This window comes from Schistocerca nitens, chromosome 4, assembly GCF_023898315.1.
Source record: "Schistocerca nitens isolate TAMUIC-IGC-003100 chromosome 4, iqSchNite1.1, whole genome shotgun sequence".
NCBI classification, from domain to species: domain Eukaryota; kingdom Metazoa; phylum Arthropoda; class Insecta; order Orthoptera; family Acrididae; genus Schistocerca; species Schistocerca nitens.
In genome coordinates this window covers 314,189,140-314,208,640 of record NC_064617.1, presented here as the reverse complement: position 1 = coordinate 314,208,640, position 19,501 = coordinate 314,189,140, and the positions used below count along the sequence as shown (strand labels likewise).

Below are 19,501 nucleotides of genomic sequence, written 5' to 3'. Positions count from 1 at the left end.
ATCTCTTTTTGTAAAAGAACGTTTGATAACGGGGCTGCGTATTTCTACTCTCACTCTACTATCCTCAGTTTTAGTTCCTGTATCATCGATGAGCATCTGGACAATATGTTGGCTCTAAAACCTTTTGCAAATGAACCTAACTTTTTAGGGTTAATTGAGAGATTTTCCGCTAAGATCCTGCTCCGGTAGATACGCCTTTACACACGGCTCTATAGAAGGTGAACCGCATATTATTCAGTTTCTCAGTAGCTGCAAACCTATTCTTATTTTATCATATTATGCAGTAGTCACTGTTACTTTAGAAATTTTTTCGCAGGGACGGTATACAATGGAGCGTCCGTCTCGCCGTGAACTACCAGGTAAATATTTACCTAGTGTTTGGGCAACTATTCTCTTTAACTCGAGCACACGGTTGCTTTACATTCTCTTGACGAGAGGTGAATGTATTTAGTTCCTCTTCTCTTTGAAATACGACACCACCGCCTTTTGAATCTAGATTACAGAGCATTTAAATCTTTCTGCTTGTTTTAGTTTCCATTCCCGCTTCAGTAGGACTGCGTCATGCGCATCACCAAAGAGGTAAGTTCTATTTTTTGTTATTATATTTGCTTTTTCAGTCACGCTTGGCCTTATGAAATATGTACTCCGAGGAATTTTCATACAAAGTATTTGGAATTATTTTAGAGGGTGTCTCGTGTCACGCTCAATGTAATTTTCCCAATTAATTGTTCTACTGATTGTTGCATCATTGAAATCTACGCCTATGATGATATGTAACAATTGTGATACTAAATGTAACTGGGTTTTCCCTTTTGATGCTAGTCAATTGTCAGGATGAGCATTCTAAAGCATTATGTCAGGGTGAAAATACTAAATTAATTAATTTTTCTCTCTTAACATCTTGTGGGCATGGTGGGTTCTTCCTTGGCTCGGGTATGAAGTCGAATGAAACATCATTTTTACGTAAGATAACTTTTATTGAAGATTGGCACAACTGTTTCTTACTCGATGTTCTGGCTCGGAGAGCGGTATCTATGTCGTTTGCGAAGTTTTCTGCTGCGGCAGCGGCGGCGGCGGCTGCGGCGGCGGCGGCGGCGTCTGATTACGCGTGGCAGTGTGTATCTCGTGTCGCCGTCTCGCCCAACTGACTGGAGACGCGCAGCGCGAGGTGGCCCGTTTAATTATTGCGAGCGAAGTCGAGCATCTGATGGTGATACCTTGGATGTGGCGTCCCAGTGTTTCTCTTTTATATAGGCTAGGCGCAAATTGAGACGGGTATAGCGCGTGTGGCGCGACGCAGCGCAGCGCGCGTTTTTGTAACATCACAGTTTCAAATGAGACCGCGCAAATTGCGACGCGACGCGACTGGGACGTGACACGCGCCTGCGGCGGGTCGCGCGGCGTTGTGGTTGAGGCACAGTTTCTCGCGCCGCATGTCGCACGTGCCTCGCTAGCACCGTGGGAAATTTGAGGCGGGGAGCGAGAAAGTAGCCCGACCATATTCTCACTTCGGCACGGCGCATATGAGCAGTGAAAACACTGCCCATACGATAAATATTGCCTTATACTCTGTACTGAATTTTAATGCCATTGGGTAGTGTTTCGTTTTTCGCCACTTAAACGCTCCAACTTTCGTCGTTAGTGCATTATATTTTCCTGTTATGTATATTTGTATAGTTTTGTTCTGTTTTGATTTTCTTCTCTCAAGAAAAATGTATAGTTCAGTAACTGGTGAGCCATTGGCCGCTAGAATTGTATCATACGCCTCCAGGATGGTTTCAGATCACAAGAACGGACATAGGTTAGTGAATAAGGAATCAAGGAATATTATAAAATCATGTGATATAGAAGCAAGGCAGGAAAGTAAATCAACGTTATCCTCTCGCTTCGTAGTATACTGACATATCCGTACCATCTGTTACAAAAATTCGGAAAGGGATAATCTCCACAGGTGTGACCCCTTTGTGCTCCTGGTAAAAAGCGTCCAAGATCTGAAGTATAGAAGGCCCACAGTCATTACTTCGATATGGATGTAATAATGTAATAACGACACACTGTACTAGTTGCATTGTGAACATCACATTTCCACTGCAAGCTAGAAACAGTCGAGAAACCTTCACGAATGACAATGTTTTACTTGGCTCGTCATGACGAGAAAAACATCTCAGTGGTAGCATACACAGTATCAGCATTAATATGCTAATTATGTGACAGGACACACAAATGAATTAGTGGTCGGTATTATTCCGAAAGTATGAGTATCTTTGAAAATGTGCGGCGATTTGATATATTTAATTTATTGAAAAGTATTTCAGACAACGACAGGCAACAATCATGAAAATGTTTTTCGAACGACGTGAACTCTTCCACAAGGAACACCTGGCTAGCTTCTTCATTCTTGTCGCGTTTATTATTCACGGCTACTGACAGTACACAGGCTATTCTGCTGTGCAGCGGGCGTTGTGCAGTGGACGTTGTGCAGTGGATGAATAGTTTACTTCTCACCATGGCAGAAGAAAAATTAATAGAGGCAGTGAGGGAACACAGAGAGCTGTATGACACAAAACACGCAGACTACATGAAGGTCAAACTCAAGAACCGGATTTGGAGTGATATAGCAAAGGATCTGAATTTGAAAGACGGTAAGTACTGCAATATTTATTTCACAATTTTTTAGTTAATACATATCACTGTGTACTTCGCTTGAGCACATAACCTGTGGAGCACAATAATGGTTCAATAATTGGAAGTTGCTATATTGTCAATAATTACCAAGCAGAACTGACTGATGTTGCCATGGAACTGCTCCGCAAGTGTTGAAATATTCAGTGAAATGTTTCCTCACTTTGAAGGCAGTTGATGAAGTCTCCTCCTGTTCCCTTGCACACGAAGTAACTGCGTTGCTGGCAACGGTTCGATGTCATTTAAATCATCTGCAACTACTACTGAATATCGTAAATAGTTGTGCAGAACGCAGGCTGCTTTCACAACAACTTTCACTGTGTCGACTTTGGTTTCAAATGGTTTCCTGAACACACGGAAACGTGATGATAGTATGCCGAAAGCACATTCCACAGTTTGTCGTGCTCGAGAAAGTCTGGCATTGAAGACCTGATGTTCGTAATTGTCGGTAACCTGTCTCTTAGGATATGGTCTCATAATGTTTTCTGACAATGGGAAAGCTTCATCTCCCACAAACACATACGGCATTGGATCAGAAATTGTAGGTATTAGTTCAGGAATGGGAAGTAATAACGTGTTTTTTCTCATTTTCTTGGCCAACACACTGCTAGCAAATACATGTCCATCGCTGAATCGTCCCATTGCGCCAACATCAACGGTGATAAATTTGTAATCTGCGTCAACCGTCGCCATCAAAACGATGGAGCATGTATGTTTATAATTAAAGTACAATGATCCGCTTTTGCCAGGTGTTTTAATAAGAATATGTTTTCCATCGACTGCACCAACGCAGTGTGGGTATTGCCATCTATGTTCAAACCGTGAAGCGACTGATTTCCATGTCTGTGTTGTAGGTTCTGCAAAATACTTTGGTTGCATTTCTTTCCATACAGCGGTAGCTACTTCTTTTACAATATTAGATACAGTTCGATCTCCCAAGAGATAGTTATACGCAATACTTTTGTAGCTGTCAGAGGCTAAATATCTGAAACAAAACGAAAGTATATTGTTAATGTGGAACGATAAAAGTAGATTGCAAATATGTCTTTATCCAAACACTATAAGTTAATATTGCTTATCTTTAGTTTGTCTATCTATATGGGACAACATTAATGCCTTATTACTTATACGTTGTTAATTATTGCAGGGGAAGAGACAAAAAGTTCGTGGCTGAAGCTGAGAGGCAGCTATCGAGATGCACGACGACGACGACGACGACGACGACAGGTGAAATGTATGAAAAGCGGAGCTGCTGCTGAGAGTATCAAGCCGCGGAGATATCAAAACCAGATGTCATTTCTTGAACCCTTTATGACAGCTGGTCCACGTGATAGTAATCTAGGTGATGACAGTGATCACAGCTCACAAGCTACAACTAAAACATCAGCAAGAAGTGATACACTGGAAACCGAGGAATTAGAAGACAACAACTCACTCGACAATGAGGCGAATGAGCAAAGTCAAGATATCTACATCTACATCTATACTCCGCGAGCCACCTTACGGTGTGTGGCGGAGGGTACTTATTGTACCACTATCTGATCCCCCCTTCCCTGTTCCATTCACGAATTGTGCGTGGGAAGAACGACTGCTTGTAAGTCTCCGTATTTGCTCTAATTTCTCGGATCTTTTCGTTGTGATCATTACGCGAGATATATGTGGGCGGTAGTAATATGTTGCCCATCTCTTCCCCGAATGTGCTCTCTCGTAATTTCGATAATAAACCTCTCCGTATTGCGTAACGCCTTTCTTGAAGTGTCCGCCACTGGAGCTTGTTCAGCATCTCCGTAACGCTCTCGCGCTGACTAAATGTCCCCATGACGAATCGCGCTGCTTTTCGCTGGATCATGTCTATCTCTTCTATCAATCCAACCTGGTAAGGGTCCCATACTGATGAGCAATACTCAAGAATCGGACGAACAAGCGTTTTGTAAGCTACTTCTTTCGTCGATGAGTCACATTTTCTTAGAATTCTTCCTATGAATCTCAACCTGGCGCCTGCTTTTCCCACTATTTGTTTTATGTGATCATTCCACTTCAGATCGCTCCGGATAGTAACTCCTAAGTATTTTACGGTCGTTACCGCTTCCAATGATTTACCACCTATGGCATAATCGTACTGGAATGGATTTCTGCCCCTATGTATGCGCATTATATTACATTTATCTACGTTTAGGGAAAGCTGCCAGCTGTCGCACCATTCATTAATCCTCTGCAGGTCTTCCTGGAGTACGTACGAGTCTTCTGATGTTGCTACTTTCTTGTAGACAACCGTGTCATCTGCAAATAGCCTCACGGAGCTACCGATGTTGTCAACTAAGTCATTTATGTATATTGTAAACAATAAAGGTCCTATCACGCTTCCTTGCGGTACTACGACAGCAACGAAGTATCCAGTAGGAGCATAGGAACGGAGTGCATAGCACATCACACCGCTACTTCAACTCCAGTTATTCAAAGAAATCAATCAAGGAAAAGAAAACAGGAAGACGTTGTAACTAAGACGTTGTAATTCTGCTAAAACAATCAATGCAACAGCGTGAGGACAGAGCAAGACAAAGAGCAGAAGAAAGAAGAGCGTTGGAGTCACACTGTATCAAAGATGACCCTCTTTACAATTTTTTTATCTCTATGTATCAGCCGACTAAAAACATGCCTCAAAGTTACCAACACAGAATCAGAGGTCAACTTTTCCAGGCTGTGTCACTTGCAGAAGAAGAAATAATGAACGTAAGGAGCCAGACACCTTCGATGTCATCTTCTTCAAATAATTCAGCGCCATACAGTACAGCACCTTTTTATCACTCTTCATCGCCATATACACTCCTGGAAATTGAAATAAGAACACCGTGAATTCATTGTCCCAGGAAGGGGAAACTTTATTGACACATTCCTGGGGTCAGATACATCACATTATCACACTGACAGAACCACAGGCACATAGACACAGGCAACAGAGCATGCACAATGTCGGCACTAGTACAGTGTATATCCACCTTTCGCAGCAATGCAGGCTGCTATTCTCCCATGGAGACGATCGTAGAGATGCTGGATGTAGTCCTGTGGAACGGCTTGCCATGCCATTTCCACCTGGCGCCTCAGTTGGACCAGCGTTCGTGCTGGACGTGCAGACCGCGTGAGACGACGCTTCATCCAGTCCCAAACATGCTCAATGGGGGACAGGTCCGGAGATCTTGCTGGCCAGGGTAGTTGACTTACACCTTCTAGAGCAGTTGGGTGGCACGGGATACATGCGGACGTGCATTGTCCTGTTGGAACAGCAAGTTCCCTTGCCGGTCTAGGAATGGTAGAACGATGGGTTCGATGACGGTTTGGATGTACCGTGCACTATTCAGTGTCCCCTCGACGATCACCAGTATTGTACGGCCAGTGTAGGAGATCGCTCCCCACACCATGATGCCGGGTGTTGGCCCTGTGTGCCTCGGTCGTATGCAGTCCTGATTGTGGCGCTCACCTGCACGGCGCCAAACACGCATACGACCATCATTGGCACCAAGGCAGAAGCGACTCTCATCGCTGAAGACGACACGTCCCTCCATTCACGCCTGTCGCGACACCACTGGAGGCGGGCTGCACGATGTTGGGGCGTGAGCGGAAGACGGCCTAACGGTGTGCGGGACCGTAGCCCAGCTTCATGGAGACGGTTGCGAATGGTCCTCGCCGATACCCCAGGAGCAACAGTGTCCCTAATTTGCTGGGAAGTGGCGGTGCAGTCCCCTAAGGCACTGCGTAGGATCCTACGGTCTTGGCGTGCATCCGTGCGTCGCTGCGGTCCGGTCCCAGGTCGACGGGCACGTGCACCTTCCGCCGACCACTGGCGACAACATCGATGTACTGTGGAGACCTCACGCCCCACGTGTTGAGCAATTCGGCGGTACGTCCACCCGGCCTCCCGCATGCCCACTATACGCCCTCGCTCAAAGTCCGTCAACTGCACATACGGTTCACGTCCACGCTGTCGCGGCATGCTACCAGTGTTAAAGACTGCGATGGAGCTCCGTATGCCACGGCAAACTGGCTGACACTGACGGCGGCGGTGCACAAATGCTGCGCAGCTAGCGCCATTCGACGGCCAACACCGCGGTTCCTGGTGTGTCTGCTGTGCCGTGCGTGTGATCATTGCTTGTACAGCCCTCTCGCAGTGTCCGGAGCAAGTATGGTCTGACACACCGGTGTCAATGTGTTCTTTTTTCCATTTCCAGGAGTGTATATCGACTGATTCAGACCAACAGACAGCGTCTCACTATTCAGAACAGCAGCAGATGGAAGATTTGAAGGTCGACACAACTGAACCCGGTTTGTCTAATATCACCGACTTCGTTCACCGTTTTCAAGGAATCTGAAGGGACCATCACAATTGTGTTTGCTTAAGACTTTAATTCTTTTTTGTATCAGCATTTTGTGTATTTTTCGTTTTCTTTTCTGAGTAGTTTTCGCTGTACCGATCCAGATTTTCATTAATTATAAATTAACATTCTTTGTTTATGAACATGTATTATTGCAATAAAACACTAACAAGAGAAATTTGATAAAAAAATTTTAAAAACCCACTCCAGCTAGCAGAACGGTTTGTTTTGTCAAGGTGAAATTCGCTTAAGACCTAGCTTGTATTGCACTAAGTTGCGTGAAAAGTGTTGCAATTCGTTGACAAAATTATTTCCTGGTGCCCTCGACGAATCTGCTTTGGCAGAATTGCAAAGAAAAACAAAAGGATTTTTAATGCTTCAATATTTAAGAACCACTTATTAGGTTTACATTTTTCTTATTCTGATCCGTAGATATATTCTGTGGCTAAGTTCTAGTACATAGTTTGTTAAATTAGATATCACAGCGAGTAAGCAGTTGCGAGGAAAGTGCAAGTCCGAAAAAATTCTCCCATCAATGCGCTCTTCTGCAGTACGCCGACTAAACCATAAGAGCAACAGAACTTGATTCAGTACTGATTTGTAGACCTCAAAAAGACTACTAAATAGTATACAAAAGCATATGTTTACCTTTTACAACAGTCACACTCGACATTTTTGTGTTATATAATATTGTGCGAGGCGCCTTCCTAATACAAAAATGGCCATTGCATTTCAACCGTGAAAGATAAACGTATGCTCTCGACGACTTTTATTTAGACTGTTTGAGTTCTGGTACCTTGATGTAGATCATATGCTTTAGGCAATAGTATAACTAGAGAGCCTACTGATAGCAAACATTTTTAGTTTATGTGGCCGGTTAAAAGACGGCTGAGCGTAAGCATAGCTAATATAACTCCCGATTAAACCAGATTTCAAACAAAAAACACCATTAAAATCAATCCGTTAGTTTCGGCGCTACAATGCCCTCCCTCCTCCCCGCTCACACACACACACACACACACACACACACACACACACACACACACACACACACACACGTAGGAGTCAAACTTATGTAACACCCATCGATTCTGTGTAAGGGAGCTGAAAGTAAAATGCCTAGACACAACGGTGCAACATTTTATAATTCCTTAGATAAAAAATTAATGTCAGCGTTCATCACTTACCTCAAAAATACTGCCAGTTTTTGTTCAGTGGCAATCGGCTCCTGTGCATTACACCCATTTGAATCAATAGCGTGTTTTACTATTCCATGTACTTCAGAAAACTGCTTTCTGGTCATTCTGAAGTAATTCGTGAAATCAGTGTCATCCATCTTGGTCGTTGTTTGAAATTGTCCACATGTTTTTCTTACATACAAAATATATTTATTTGTGGATTTGAATTTTTTATTTATTAATGAATAAAGAAACACTTCCTCTTCAGCGTTAGTATCCGAATCTGATTCGGAACTCAAGTCTAACAATAACATCTCTCTTACTCGCGAAACACACATCGTCAGTCTGACAAGCAGTAGGCCGGTATTCGGAGTCTGGCACGCGCGTGTCACACCGACTAGGGCACACTCGTCACATACGCGTCTCAATATGCGCAGGACCACGCGACACGTGTCGAACGCGCGCGCCGCGCGGCAAAATCGTGTCACGTCACACGTGCTATGCTCGTCTCAATTTGCGCGTAGCCTAAGCGGCCGCGTGTGTTGTGCGTCGGCCAGCGGAGCGGCGCGGCGGGGGAAGGCCAGTGTCCTGGACTCGAACAACGGACTCCCGCTTGCCAGTCTTCGGCTGTCAGATCTTCATCCCAGCTCACAGGTGACTGCTGATGTGAGGCCGTCTCCTTCCCGTCCTCACGACACCCGGGTATGTAAAAATCAGACTTCAAATACCTTTTTACTTCTGTCTTCTGGCGCCGAGGCTGCTGCTTGCTATTCCATTACAGCGGCGGACTTGGTGCATCTGTGTATGATGTAGTCTCTTCTTGCATGACGGTCTTCAGCACCGAAACTGACTGAAAACTACTGCTACGCTTCTTCACTTCTTCGTCTTCTTCGTCTCTCGTCGTCGTCTGTCTTGCCCACTGCGTCTCGCGTTTTTATTCACTTCAGTTTACTGGAGGTAAACGACTTCACGGTCATTGCCTTTTCTGTCACATTGAAAAGCTTCTCGAAGAATCTTCTTAACGTCGGTCATTGACTCTTGGATTGTAGGCGAGGGCCTTTGCTCATATGCGACAACTGAGAAACACGTGAGCCGGTCGGGCGATGCCCTGACGGCTGAATCGACAGCGCCCGCTTATGTGGAACTTGGTGACTTCACGGTCATTGTCTCTTCTGTTCTGCTGTTTTGCCCGCTGTTTGCCAGTATGTAACTCTCTAAACTAAACCAAGTTTTTCATTTATTTCTAATTTCTACTTCACTTTGATTTCACTAATTTATTTACTCAAGTACCACTCAACAGATAGTATGATTCTTGTAAGTTCCTGCCCAGTCGTTATACTGAATACTGCCCAAATAATATAGCATGCAGTTACAATTTGTATTGTGGCGAATTTGAAATTCTTAGCTATACCTTCCATGAACCAGTTCTTCCGGTATACACTTAAATCAATCCCATTGCTTTCAACCTTGGGCTTTAACCAGCTCTCTGTACCTGTCAGGTACCGTGTTCCAGAATTTGAGTATTTTGGGTGAAGGCTTCTTCAGCTGATCTCTAGGATTAATAGTCTGAACTAATTGTGTTATGCGTTAATACCTCTGCATCTTCAACAGCTTAGCTAAAATAATCTGGAATCAACTATCGCGTTAGCAGCCTCCGATGCTTAGTACATATTCGACCAATGAAGGTGGACACTGCTGCAGATTGTGAGCTTCGCTGCAATTTGATGAGCAAGGCTGATCCTATTAACGTCCTCTGCCAGTCGCAGGAATGATCTAAGGATGACCTCGGAGTCGACGTGTCCCACAACTTCAGCTGCTGGTACAGTCTGATCAGTAAGCACACACTGTGTGTACACAATTCTGTTATTGCTATTTCCCCAAAGAGAACCACTATTCGATGTACGTCACAACCACTGATGATTACAGACCTCTGCGCAGTGCCTTTGTTTCCCCCCTCATATGGCATACAGCTGGCATACACACTCGTGAAGTGTGTCGATATGGCTCAGTTTAAGTTTCTGGTGGAGACAGCATGTCACATCCAAGAAAAACAATACCAATCGCCATTATATAGGTTCATTTGTAGAAAACCAGTTTCAACGTTATGCTACGGCATCTTCAGGCCAAAACTGTGGAGGATGTAACACAGCAATAATTACATACTGAAATACATAGCACATTGACAGAAAGAATCAAGTGTTGCACATTAATTTACGTAATGAGAATTACACAGTGAATGTTATATCAGAGCAATAACTCACATTAAAATACAGAGCGTACTGCTTAAAAGCTGCAAGTGTTACATGTAAAATAACTAAATTAAAAGCGCTTAGTCTTAATAAAACTCCATTATACACAGTAAGAGGTAAAAATCAAAATACGCAACGTTAAAATTTATCTTTCCGACTATTCAAGAGATAGGCCATAAATAACACAACCTAAATGAGATATTACGTACGTTAAACTTTCTTAACTTTTTATAACTTTCTTAAAACGCCTTTAACAACAAATTCGTACCACTAAGTTACAGGAGAGAATCTATGGAATGAAGAAATCAATAGTAGTCCCATAACAGGAAGTCGCGCAGATATTGTTAGCAGACTACACCACTATGGACATTAAGTATCCAATAATGCTAAACTAAACCAGAATACTGACTGCTAGATTTTAGGTATGACAGGTAAGAGACGGGTAAAAGGAGCCGACAAACAGTGTGTAGAACAGTATCATGATCATATACCAGGTGAAGTAAAAAGGGGGGGGGGGGGAATTCACTATACGGACTGAGACTATTTAGAGTAAGTAGACAGGGTGGTCCATTGATCGTGACCGGGCCAAATATCTCACGAAATAAGCGTCAAACGAAAAAACTACAAAGAACGAAACTTGTCTAGCTTGAAGGGGGAAAGCAGATGGCGCTATGGTTAGCCCGCTAGATGGCGCTGCCATAGGTCAAACAGATATCAACTGCGTTTTTTAAATAGGAACCCCCATTTTTATTACATATTCTTGTAGTACGTAAATAAATATGAATGTTTTCGTTGGACCACTTTTTTCCCATTGTGACAGATGGTACTGTAATAGTCACAAACATACGGCTCACAATTTTAGACGAACAGTTGGTAACTGGTAGGTTTTTCAAATTAAAATATAGAAGGTAGGTACGTTTGAACATTTTATTTCGGTTGTTACAATGTGATACATGTACCTTTGAGAACTTATCATTTCTTAGAACGCGTGCTGTTACAGCATGATTACCTGTAAATACCACATTAATGCAATAAATGCTCAAAATGATGTCCGTCAACATCAATGCATTTGGCAATACGTGTAACGACATTCCTCTCAACAGCGAGTAGTTCGCCTTCCGTAATGTTCGCAGATGCATTGACAATGCGCTGACGCATTTTGTGTGGCATTTTCGGTGAATAACGATAGCAAATATCCTTCAACTTTCCGCACAGAAAGATATCCGGGGACGTCAGATCCGGTGAAAGTGCGGGCCATGGTATGGAGCTTCGACGACCAATCCACCTGTCATGAAATATGCTATTCAGTACTGCTTCAACCACACGCGAGGTATGTACCGGACATCCATCATGTTGGAAGTACATCGCCATTCTGTCATGCAGTGAAACATCTTGTAGTAACATCGGTAGAACATTACGTAGGAAATCAGCATACATTGCACCATTTAGATTGCCATCGATAAAATGGGGGCCAATTATCCTTCCTCACATAATGCCGCACCATACATTAACCCGCCAAGGTCACTGATGTTCCACTTGTCGCAGCCATCGTGGATTTTTCGATGCCCAATAGTGCATATTACGTCGGTTTACGTTACCGCTATTGGTGAATGGCGCTTAATTGCTAAACAGAACACGTGCAAAAAATCTGTCATCGTCCCCTAATTTCTCTTGTGACCAGTGGAAGAACCGTACACGACGTTCAAAGTCGTCGCCATGCAATTCCTGGTGCGTAGAATTATGGTACGGGTGCAATCGATGTTGATGTAGCATTCTCAACACCGACGTTTTTGAGATTCCCGATTCTCGCGCAATTTGTCTGCTACTGATGTGCGGATTAGCCGCGACTGCAGCTAAAACACCTACTTGGGCATCATCAGTTGTTGCAGGTCGTGGTTGACGTTTCACATGTGGCTTAACACTTACTGTTTACTTAAATAACGTAACTATCCGGCGAACGGTCCGGACACTTGGATGATGTCGTCCAGGATACCGAGCAGCACACGTAGAACACGCCCGTTGGGCATTTTGATCACAATAGCCATACATCAATACGATATCGACCTTTCCCGCAATTGGTAAACGGTCCATTTTAACACGGGTAATGTATCACGAAGAAAATACCGTCCGCACTGGCGGAACGTTACGTGATATCACGTGCTTACACGTTTGTGACCATTACAGCGCCATCTATCACAAAGCGAAAAAAGTGGTTCAAAGAAAACATTCATATTTCTTTACGTACTACCCGAATATGTAATAAAAATGGGGGTTCGTAATTTAAAAAAACGAAGTTGATATCGGTTTGCCCTATGGCAGCGCCATCCAGCGGGCCAACCATAGCGCCATCTGGTTTCCCCCTTCAAGCTAGACAAGTTTCGTTCTTTGTAGTTTTTTCGTTTGATGCTTATTTCTTGAGATATTTGGCCCGGTCACTATCAATGGACCACCCAATATATAAAGGAATGAACTAATAAAAGGCATTGCAACTATTGAACCACCATACTTGTACTCAATGGTTTTAGATTATATTCTACATGGAGGAATCACAGGAATCTTCTACGATGATGACAGTGAGAGCTAAAAATCAAATCATTACTTAATTTAATGACTTCATCCCTAGTTGACAATACAGAACCTTGCATGATTTCATTTGTTTTTCACTACATCATCAATGTTACGACTAACCTCTTGCTTACATTTACCTAATTTTTATCCCATTCTTTAGAAATGTTCAGTTCTTTTCTCACAAGCCCCTATTTTAGTTTCATGAGAATCAACTCTGGTCTAAATGTTTAAATTTATATTAATTTTCACTATCTCCTCGTTTGTTGCTTCTGTTGTATCAACAAATAATTTTTGCCCTTTCTTTGATTCATTTGTATCCTTTTTTAGTTCATTTTGCCCCTGCTATATCTTTTCTTCTAGCCCTATTTTTAAATCGTTTTGCCCAGATATAACTCCATTAATATTTCAACCACACTTTTATTATTATCTTATGTAGGCAATGTATCAGCTGATGCTGTTCCATGGCTTAATCTATTAGTTATAGTTGTTGATTCGTTAGCAAAGGCAGTGTCAGAGTCATCGCCTGTGACACCACCATTCACCTTATTTAACTTATCATTAACATTACATCATTACATCAGAATCCACCTCTCCAATTTCACTATTGCTACTATCTAAAATTAAGTTTTCTTAGAAAATCAGTTTCTACATCATATGATTCTGGTAACCAGCTATCATCCATTAGATTTTGTGCACTTTCCTCATCTACCATCGTATCTAGTTTTTCCTGTACATTCTCCATTACTGACTTTAGGTTAATATGCTCTTTACTTATATTACTAATTTGATCTGACATGCCCTGTAATTGGCTTGCCTCTTCAATTTCAATAGCCTGACGCTGCATTGCCTCTCTACTTCTAAGACTGCACCGCGTTTCGCTTTCCCCCGACATTTTGTTGTTAAAGAAATTATTACGAAACCATTTAACAATCTGCTTATAAAATCCATATGGTCGTCAATGCTACCTTCCTCTCGCTAGCTGTAAAGTGATTAGCTTACACACTACCTTCTTCCCCGGCGCGATGCTGATGCTCGCCGCGATGTTTTTGTCGTATTGGGTGTCTTCGGCTGCCTTAGTCAACCAGAAACACCTATCTCTGCCTTTCGCCGCTTGCTGACGTCGAACTGCAGCTGGTGGAGGCGACAGGTGTTGCTTCCATGCCATATGCCTCGGCTGCTGTAGGCTGCTGTGGCAACTGCTCAGTGAAGCGTTGTTTCTCATAGCGGTGAAATGAAATGTAATTCTTTTGGACCGCGCACACGCTTATAGCTTTACACTTCGATTTTGCGTTTTCGTGTTTTCACTTTCAACTACGCGACGCGCATTAATTAGCAGCATTTGTAAATCTTGTAGCCTACCAGATCAAAGAAAGTTAGAAAAGTTGAAACAGAACATAATTTCACAGTTCACACATTGTTGCTTTTTTATCTTTTCCACTGTTCATACACTACTGATTCGGGCGTTTTATGGTAGTCCAGTCCACTGTTCTCACTATGATTTACACGTCTCACCCAGTTCACAGTTCTCGTTAACGGATAGTAGCCTCTTCTTTAAATACACGTTCCCCAGCAAGGAGATGCCACGTATAAATTATGTGTTACATTGGAAGTCAGATCTGGAAGCTGGAGAGATCTGGAGAGATTGAATAAGAGTCTGTGACCCTTCTTTCCACCAATCTGTTGTCTTCTAAAGTTGTGTCCCCAGCGCAAAAGACACCTCGTGGGATCTTCTTCATAGATAATCTACTATGAATGTTTTGTGTTCGCAGCAAACAGCAAAGCGGCCATTAGTGCCTGGTACGGCGATACTGAATTATTGGTAACTGGTGAATAATATTACAAGATGCTACTCCAGGCGGGTGTAAAATGAATATGCGCAACGGAAATACTGAACGCGAAAATGAAGATTTGGCCCTGTCTGACTACCCCCTGAAGCAGATCTTAGGATCTGTTAATAGTGATTATCTCCTTCTTGCTCTTTAACATATAAATTACAACTTAAACATAAATGAATGATTAAAGGAACTAGTAACTACCAAATGATATTTGCGGTTTCCGTTTATACAATTATTGTAGATTAAAAACCCCTTTATATTACAAATGTTTATATATCAATGTCCAATGGACACAAAGAGATATAAATGAATCTCCTAATTAATACGATTGATCAATTGCTCAAATCTGCCCCTTTTTATGGCTACTCAATCTAAGTAACGCGAGACGACTGACAGCATCTACATACCAAACACTAGAAGACACTACTTTCAAAGATCACTTATATTGGTGTGCAACCTCAGTGGAAATAAAATTTACGTGATCACAGATGTTTAGCTTTATAGCCCTAATTAGCCGAAGCAATTAGCAATAGCATTGTATGTAATGGATCCGGTGTGTCGGAGTGATGGTTCTCGTATACGTCTACGACGATGAAAGGACGCCAGCCACAAAATAAAACTCTTTCAAACACTAGGACGGCAGAAGGCGGTCCTCTGACTATTATAATCTAATACTGTCTTCTGTGTTCTACAGACGAAGATACGCGAACTCCCAGCCACAAGGACGGAATTCAGATAACGCCTCTACGTGAGTATAGACAGAAGTAGTGCTCTCAATCACTAAACGCTGCATACTCAACGACGACTCTCTACCCGGAGGCGAAGTCCAGATCCGTATAAGTTCGCAACAGTACAGTTCCTAACCGTTGTAAATATAAAATCTCCTGAGAGTAAAGACAGAAAGTCCGTCTGTACCAACAATAACTGACACTGAGCGACCGTCAAACCCGGGCGCTTAAAACGGAAGACCTCTTCTCTCCACTGCTGGCTTCCCAGCAAAACTCGGCTCCCCTCCCTCGTAACTGCAGAAGGCTAATCCTATCCTCGAACCCACGGAATATATTCCGTATCTACAGATTCTTCCCACAGCCGACCAACCGTATTTTAGTCTTTCGTCGTCCAGCGCGGAAAGTTTGCGAGGAAATACCTATACCCCTACAATGGTACGCTTCTCATAGTAAAAATCCTCGGCAATAACCCAGCCTGCGATTTCCGAGGTAAAGCTTCCTGGTTCCTCTCTACTGCATCCAAGATTTTCAGTTTCCTAAGTATTATTCGGTTATCCTTCGGGCCCCACTACAATACTGGCCGGCCGCCGCTGTATTGTGCTTCCGCGCTCAGGTGCCCAGACCGTCTGTCTTGGTATTTCATGTGTGAAGCAGGACCAACACACCTGTGCGGGCTTTTACACCCAGGGCTAGAGTTACGCTTGCCGTTTCATTTCCACTGGCGTTCCATTCTCTACTAGTGTAGGCAATTATTCATTACGCCGTTTCGGTAATAAAGACACTCCGTCACCTTTCATGCAATGAGTGTTAACAAATGTTCAAATGTGTGTGAAATTTCATGGGACTTAACTACTAAGGTCATCAGTCCCTAAGCTTACACACTACTTAACCTAATTATTCTAAGGACAAACACACACACCCATGCCAGGGGGAGGACACGAACCTCCGCCGGATCAGCCGCACAGTCCAAGACTGCAGCGCCTGAGACCGCTCGGCTAATCCCGGGCGGCAAGTGTTAACAACTACACTCCTGGAAATTGAAATAAGAACACCGTGAATTCATTGTCCCAGGAAGGGGAAACTTTATTGACACATTCCTGCGGTCAGATACATCACATGATCACACTGACAGAACCACAGGCACATAGACACAGGCAACAGAGCATGCACAATGTCGGCACTAGTACATTGTATATCCACCTTTCGCAGCAATGCAGGCTGCTATTCTCCCATGCAGACGATCGTAGAGATGCTGGATGTAGTCCTGTGGAACGGCTTGCCATGCCATTTCCACCTGGCGCCTCAGTTGGACCAGCGTTCGTGCTGGACGTGCAGACCGCGTGAGACGACGCTTCATCCAGTCCCAAACATGCTCATTGGGGGACAGATCCGGAGATCTTGCTGGCCAGGGTAGTTGACTTACACCTTCTAGAGCACGTTGGGTGGCACGGGATACATGCGGACGTGCATTGTCCTGTTGGAACAGCAAGTTCCCTTGCCGGTCTAGGAATGGTAGAACGATGGGTTCGATGACGGTTTGGATGTACCGTGCACTATTCAGTGTCCCCTCGACGATCACCAGTGGTGTACGGCCAGTGTAGGAGATCGCTCCCCACACCATGATGCCGGGTGTTGGCCCTGTGTGCCACGGTCGTATGCAGTCCTGATTGTGGCGCTCACCTGCACGGCGCCAAACACGCATACGACCATCATTGGCACCAAGGCAGAAGCGACTCTCATCGCTGAAGACGACACGTCCCTCCATTCACGCCTGTCGCGACACCACTGGAGGCGGGCTGCACGATGTTGGGGCGTGAGCGGAAGACGGCCTAACGGTGTGCGGGACCGTAGCCCAGCTTCATGGAGACGGTTGCGAATGGTCCTCGCCGATACCCCAGGAGCAACAGTGTCCCTAATTTCCTGGGAAGTGGCGGTGCGGTCCCCTACGGCACTGCGTAGGATCCTACGGTCTTGGCGTGCATCCGTGCGTCGCTGCGGTCCGGTCCCAGGTCGACGGGCACGTGCACCTTCCGCCGACCACTGGCGACAACATCGATGTACTGTGGAGACCTCACGCCCCACGTGTTGAGCAATTCGGCGGTACGTCCACCCGCATGCCCACTATACGCCCTCGCTCAAAGTCCGTCAATTGCACATACGGTTCACGTCCACGCTGTCGCGGCATGCTACCAGTGTTAAAGACTGCGATGGAGCTCCGTATGCCACGGCAAACTGGCTGACACTGACGGCGGCGGTGCACAAATGCTGCGCAGCTAGCGCCATTCGACGGCCAACACCGCGGTTCCTGGTGTGTCCGCTGTGCCGTGCGTGTGATCATTGCTTGTACAGCCCTCTCGCAGTGTCCGGAGCAAGTATGGTGGGTCTGACACACCGGTGTCAATGTGTTCTTTTTTCCATTTCCAGGAGTGTATATACAACTTGACAATTGAGTCTTCTTTAAATATTCATATATACGATATACAACCTATCAAATGACACCTAATTGTGGATGTAAATCACGGCGAAGTATGTAGACGTGTGCTTGTAAGTTGAAAAATTATACCCACCTTACAATATTGATATTGTTAACAGTCAGAACGGTGTAGGATTCTGACATTTAATCCAGCATAAAGGGTAAGGTTGATGTTGCTGATTTTCTATGAAACATTACGTTGGTCAGAGTATCCAGACCAGACTGCGTTTTGTCTGTCGCCATTACAGGAGCGTATGGTGCGGCAATTTCATATTGCTGAAATAATCAGACACTAATTCTTTCGATCGATATTACAATATTTGAACTCCGAGGACAAGAAGCCACAGTAATGTATTATTTTCTATTCTAACAGTGAAAATAACATTCAGTAGAACAATCTTAGACTTTATGTAAATGAAACAACTTTTGTGGCTGGTGCGTAAGGTTATCTTTTGTCAGACTAAAATATCAGTGACTTAAAAAAAATTACGACACCAGTGTTGGAAGAGGTTGTGGTGTTAAGTATTTGCTGCATACATTTTAATGGCACTTACTGAATTAATGAAACAGCATTTCATTATTTATTTGTAGTGATCAGGTATGACAAAATAATTCATTATAGACCAAATAATTAATTATAGTCTCGCTTAGCAGCACACCAATAAGAATCATCAGAGATACTTATTTCTTTTAAATAGTACTCTTATTCTTGCTGCTACATCTTCATACGTTTTACAGTAACACGTACACACCGTCAAACAACTTTAAACAAACACAACAAAATCCATCACAAGTACCTAGATTTTTGAAACAACTTTATAACCCCCACAGAAGAGAACGAAGACGCTATTGGCTCAGTTGTTAGTGAAGGGGAGTTAGGTAAAGACCTTCCAGTAACAGAAGCGTCCAGAACTCTGAACAATGCAGAGTGAAATTATAGTACAATTGAGAGAGAGTTATTAGCCGTAGCTTGGGCGGTCAAATATTTCAGACCATATGTTTTTCGTTGTAAGTCTTCCATTGCTACAGACCGTAAACCATTGCAGTGAGTCGGAAATATTGGCTATCCTTCTTTACGCTTAATGAAACTCAGACTGAAATTGGAGGAATATGATTATGAACTTGTATACAAAACAGGCAAGAACAACTGTGTAGGCGACGCATTGTCAAGGATAAAGGAAGTAAAAGCAGCTAATACCGAACCCGGGGCAAATGAAAGCGAGGAAGTAACAGTAGTTGAAGAGGATGAACAGCAGGAGATCACAGCTGAAGAAAAGGCGGAAATTCCATAACGCACTCATGGGAGGTTATAAATGGATTGTTAGAACTTGCGATAGAATTAGGAAATACCGGACGTGGTCCGGTATGAAAAAGAAATTGGTGACTACACCAGAAAAAGCGCTAGCTGTCAAACAAATAAA

At 43.7% G+C, this 19,501-nt stretch overlaps 1 protein-coding gene across 1 annotated transcript; it reads left to right on the top strand.

Annotated features, from left to right (window-relative positions):
- Positions 1-2,506: 2,506 nt before the first annotated feature.
- Positions 2,507-19,372, top strand: LOC126252273 (uncharacterized). The gene is made up of 4 exons (XM_049953146.1): positions 2,507-2,642; positions 3,830-4,128; positions 6,906-6,999; positions 19,218-19,372. Exons 1-4 carry the CDS (start codon positions 2,507-2,509, stop codon positions 19,370-19,372), a joined length of 684 nt encoding a protein of 227 aa, XP_049809103.1.
- The last annotated feature ends 129 nt before the right edge of the window (positions 19,373-19,501 follow it).

Coding starts and splice junctions, on each gene's coding strand:
- LOC126252273 (XM_049953146.1), top strand. CDS start 2,507: ATGGCAGAAGAAAAATTAATAGAGGCAGTGAGGGAACACAGAGAGCTG. Junction 2,643..3,829: donor GGATCTGAATTTGAAAGACG/GTAAGTACTGCA, acceptor TAATTATTGCAG/GGGAAGAGACAAAAAGTTCG. Junction 7,000..19,217: donor GGTCGACACAACTGAACCCG/GTTTGTCTAATA, acceptor TATACAAAACAG/GCAAGAACAACTGTGTAGGC.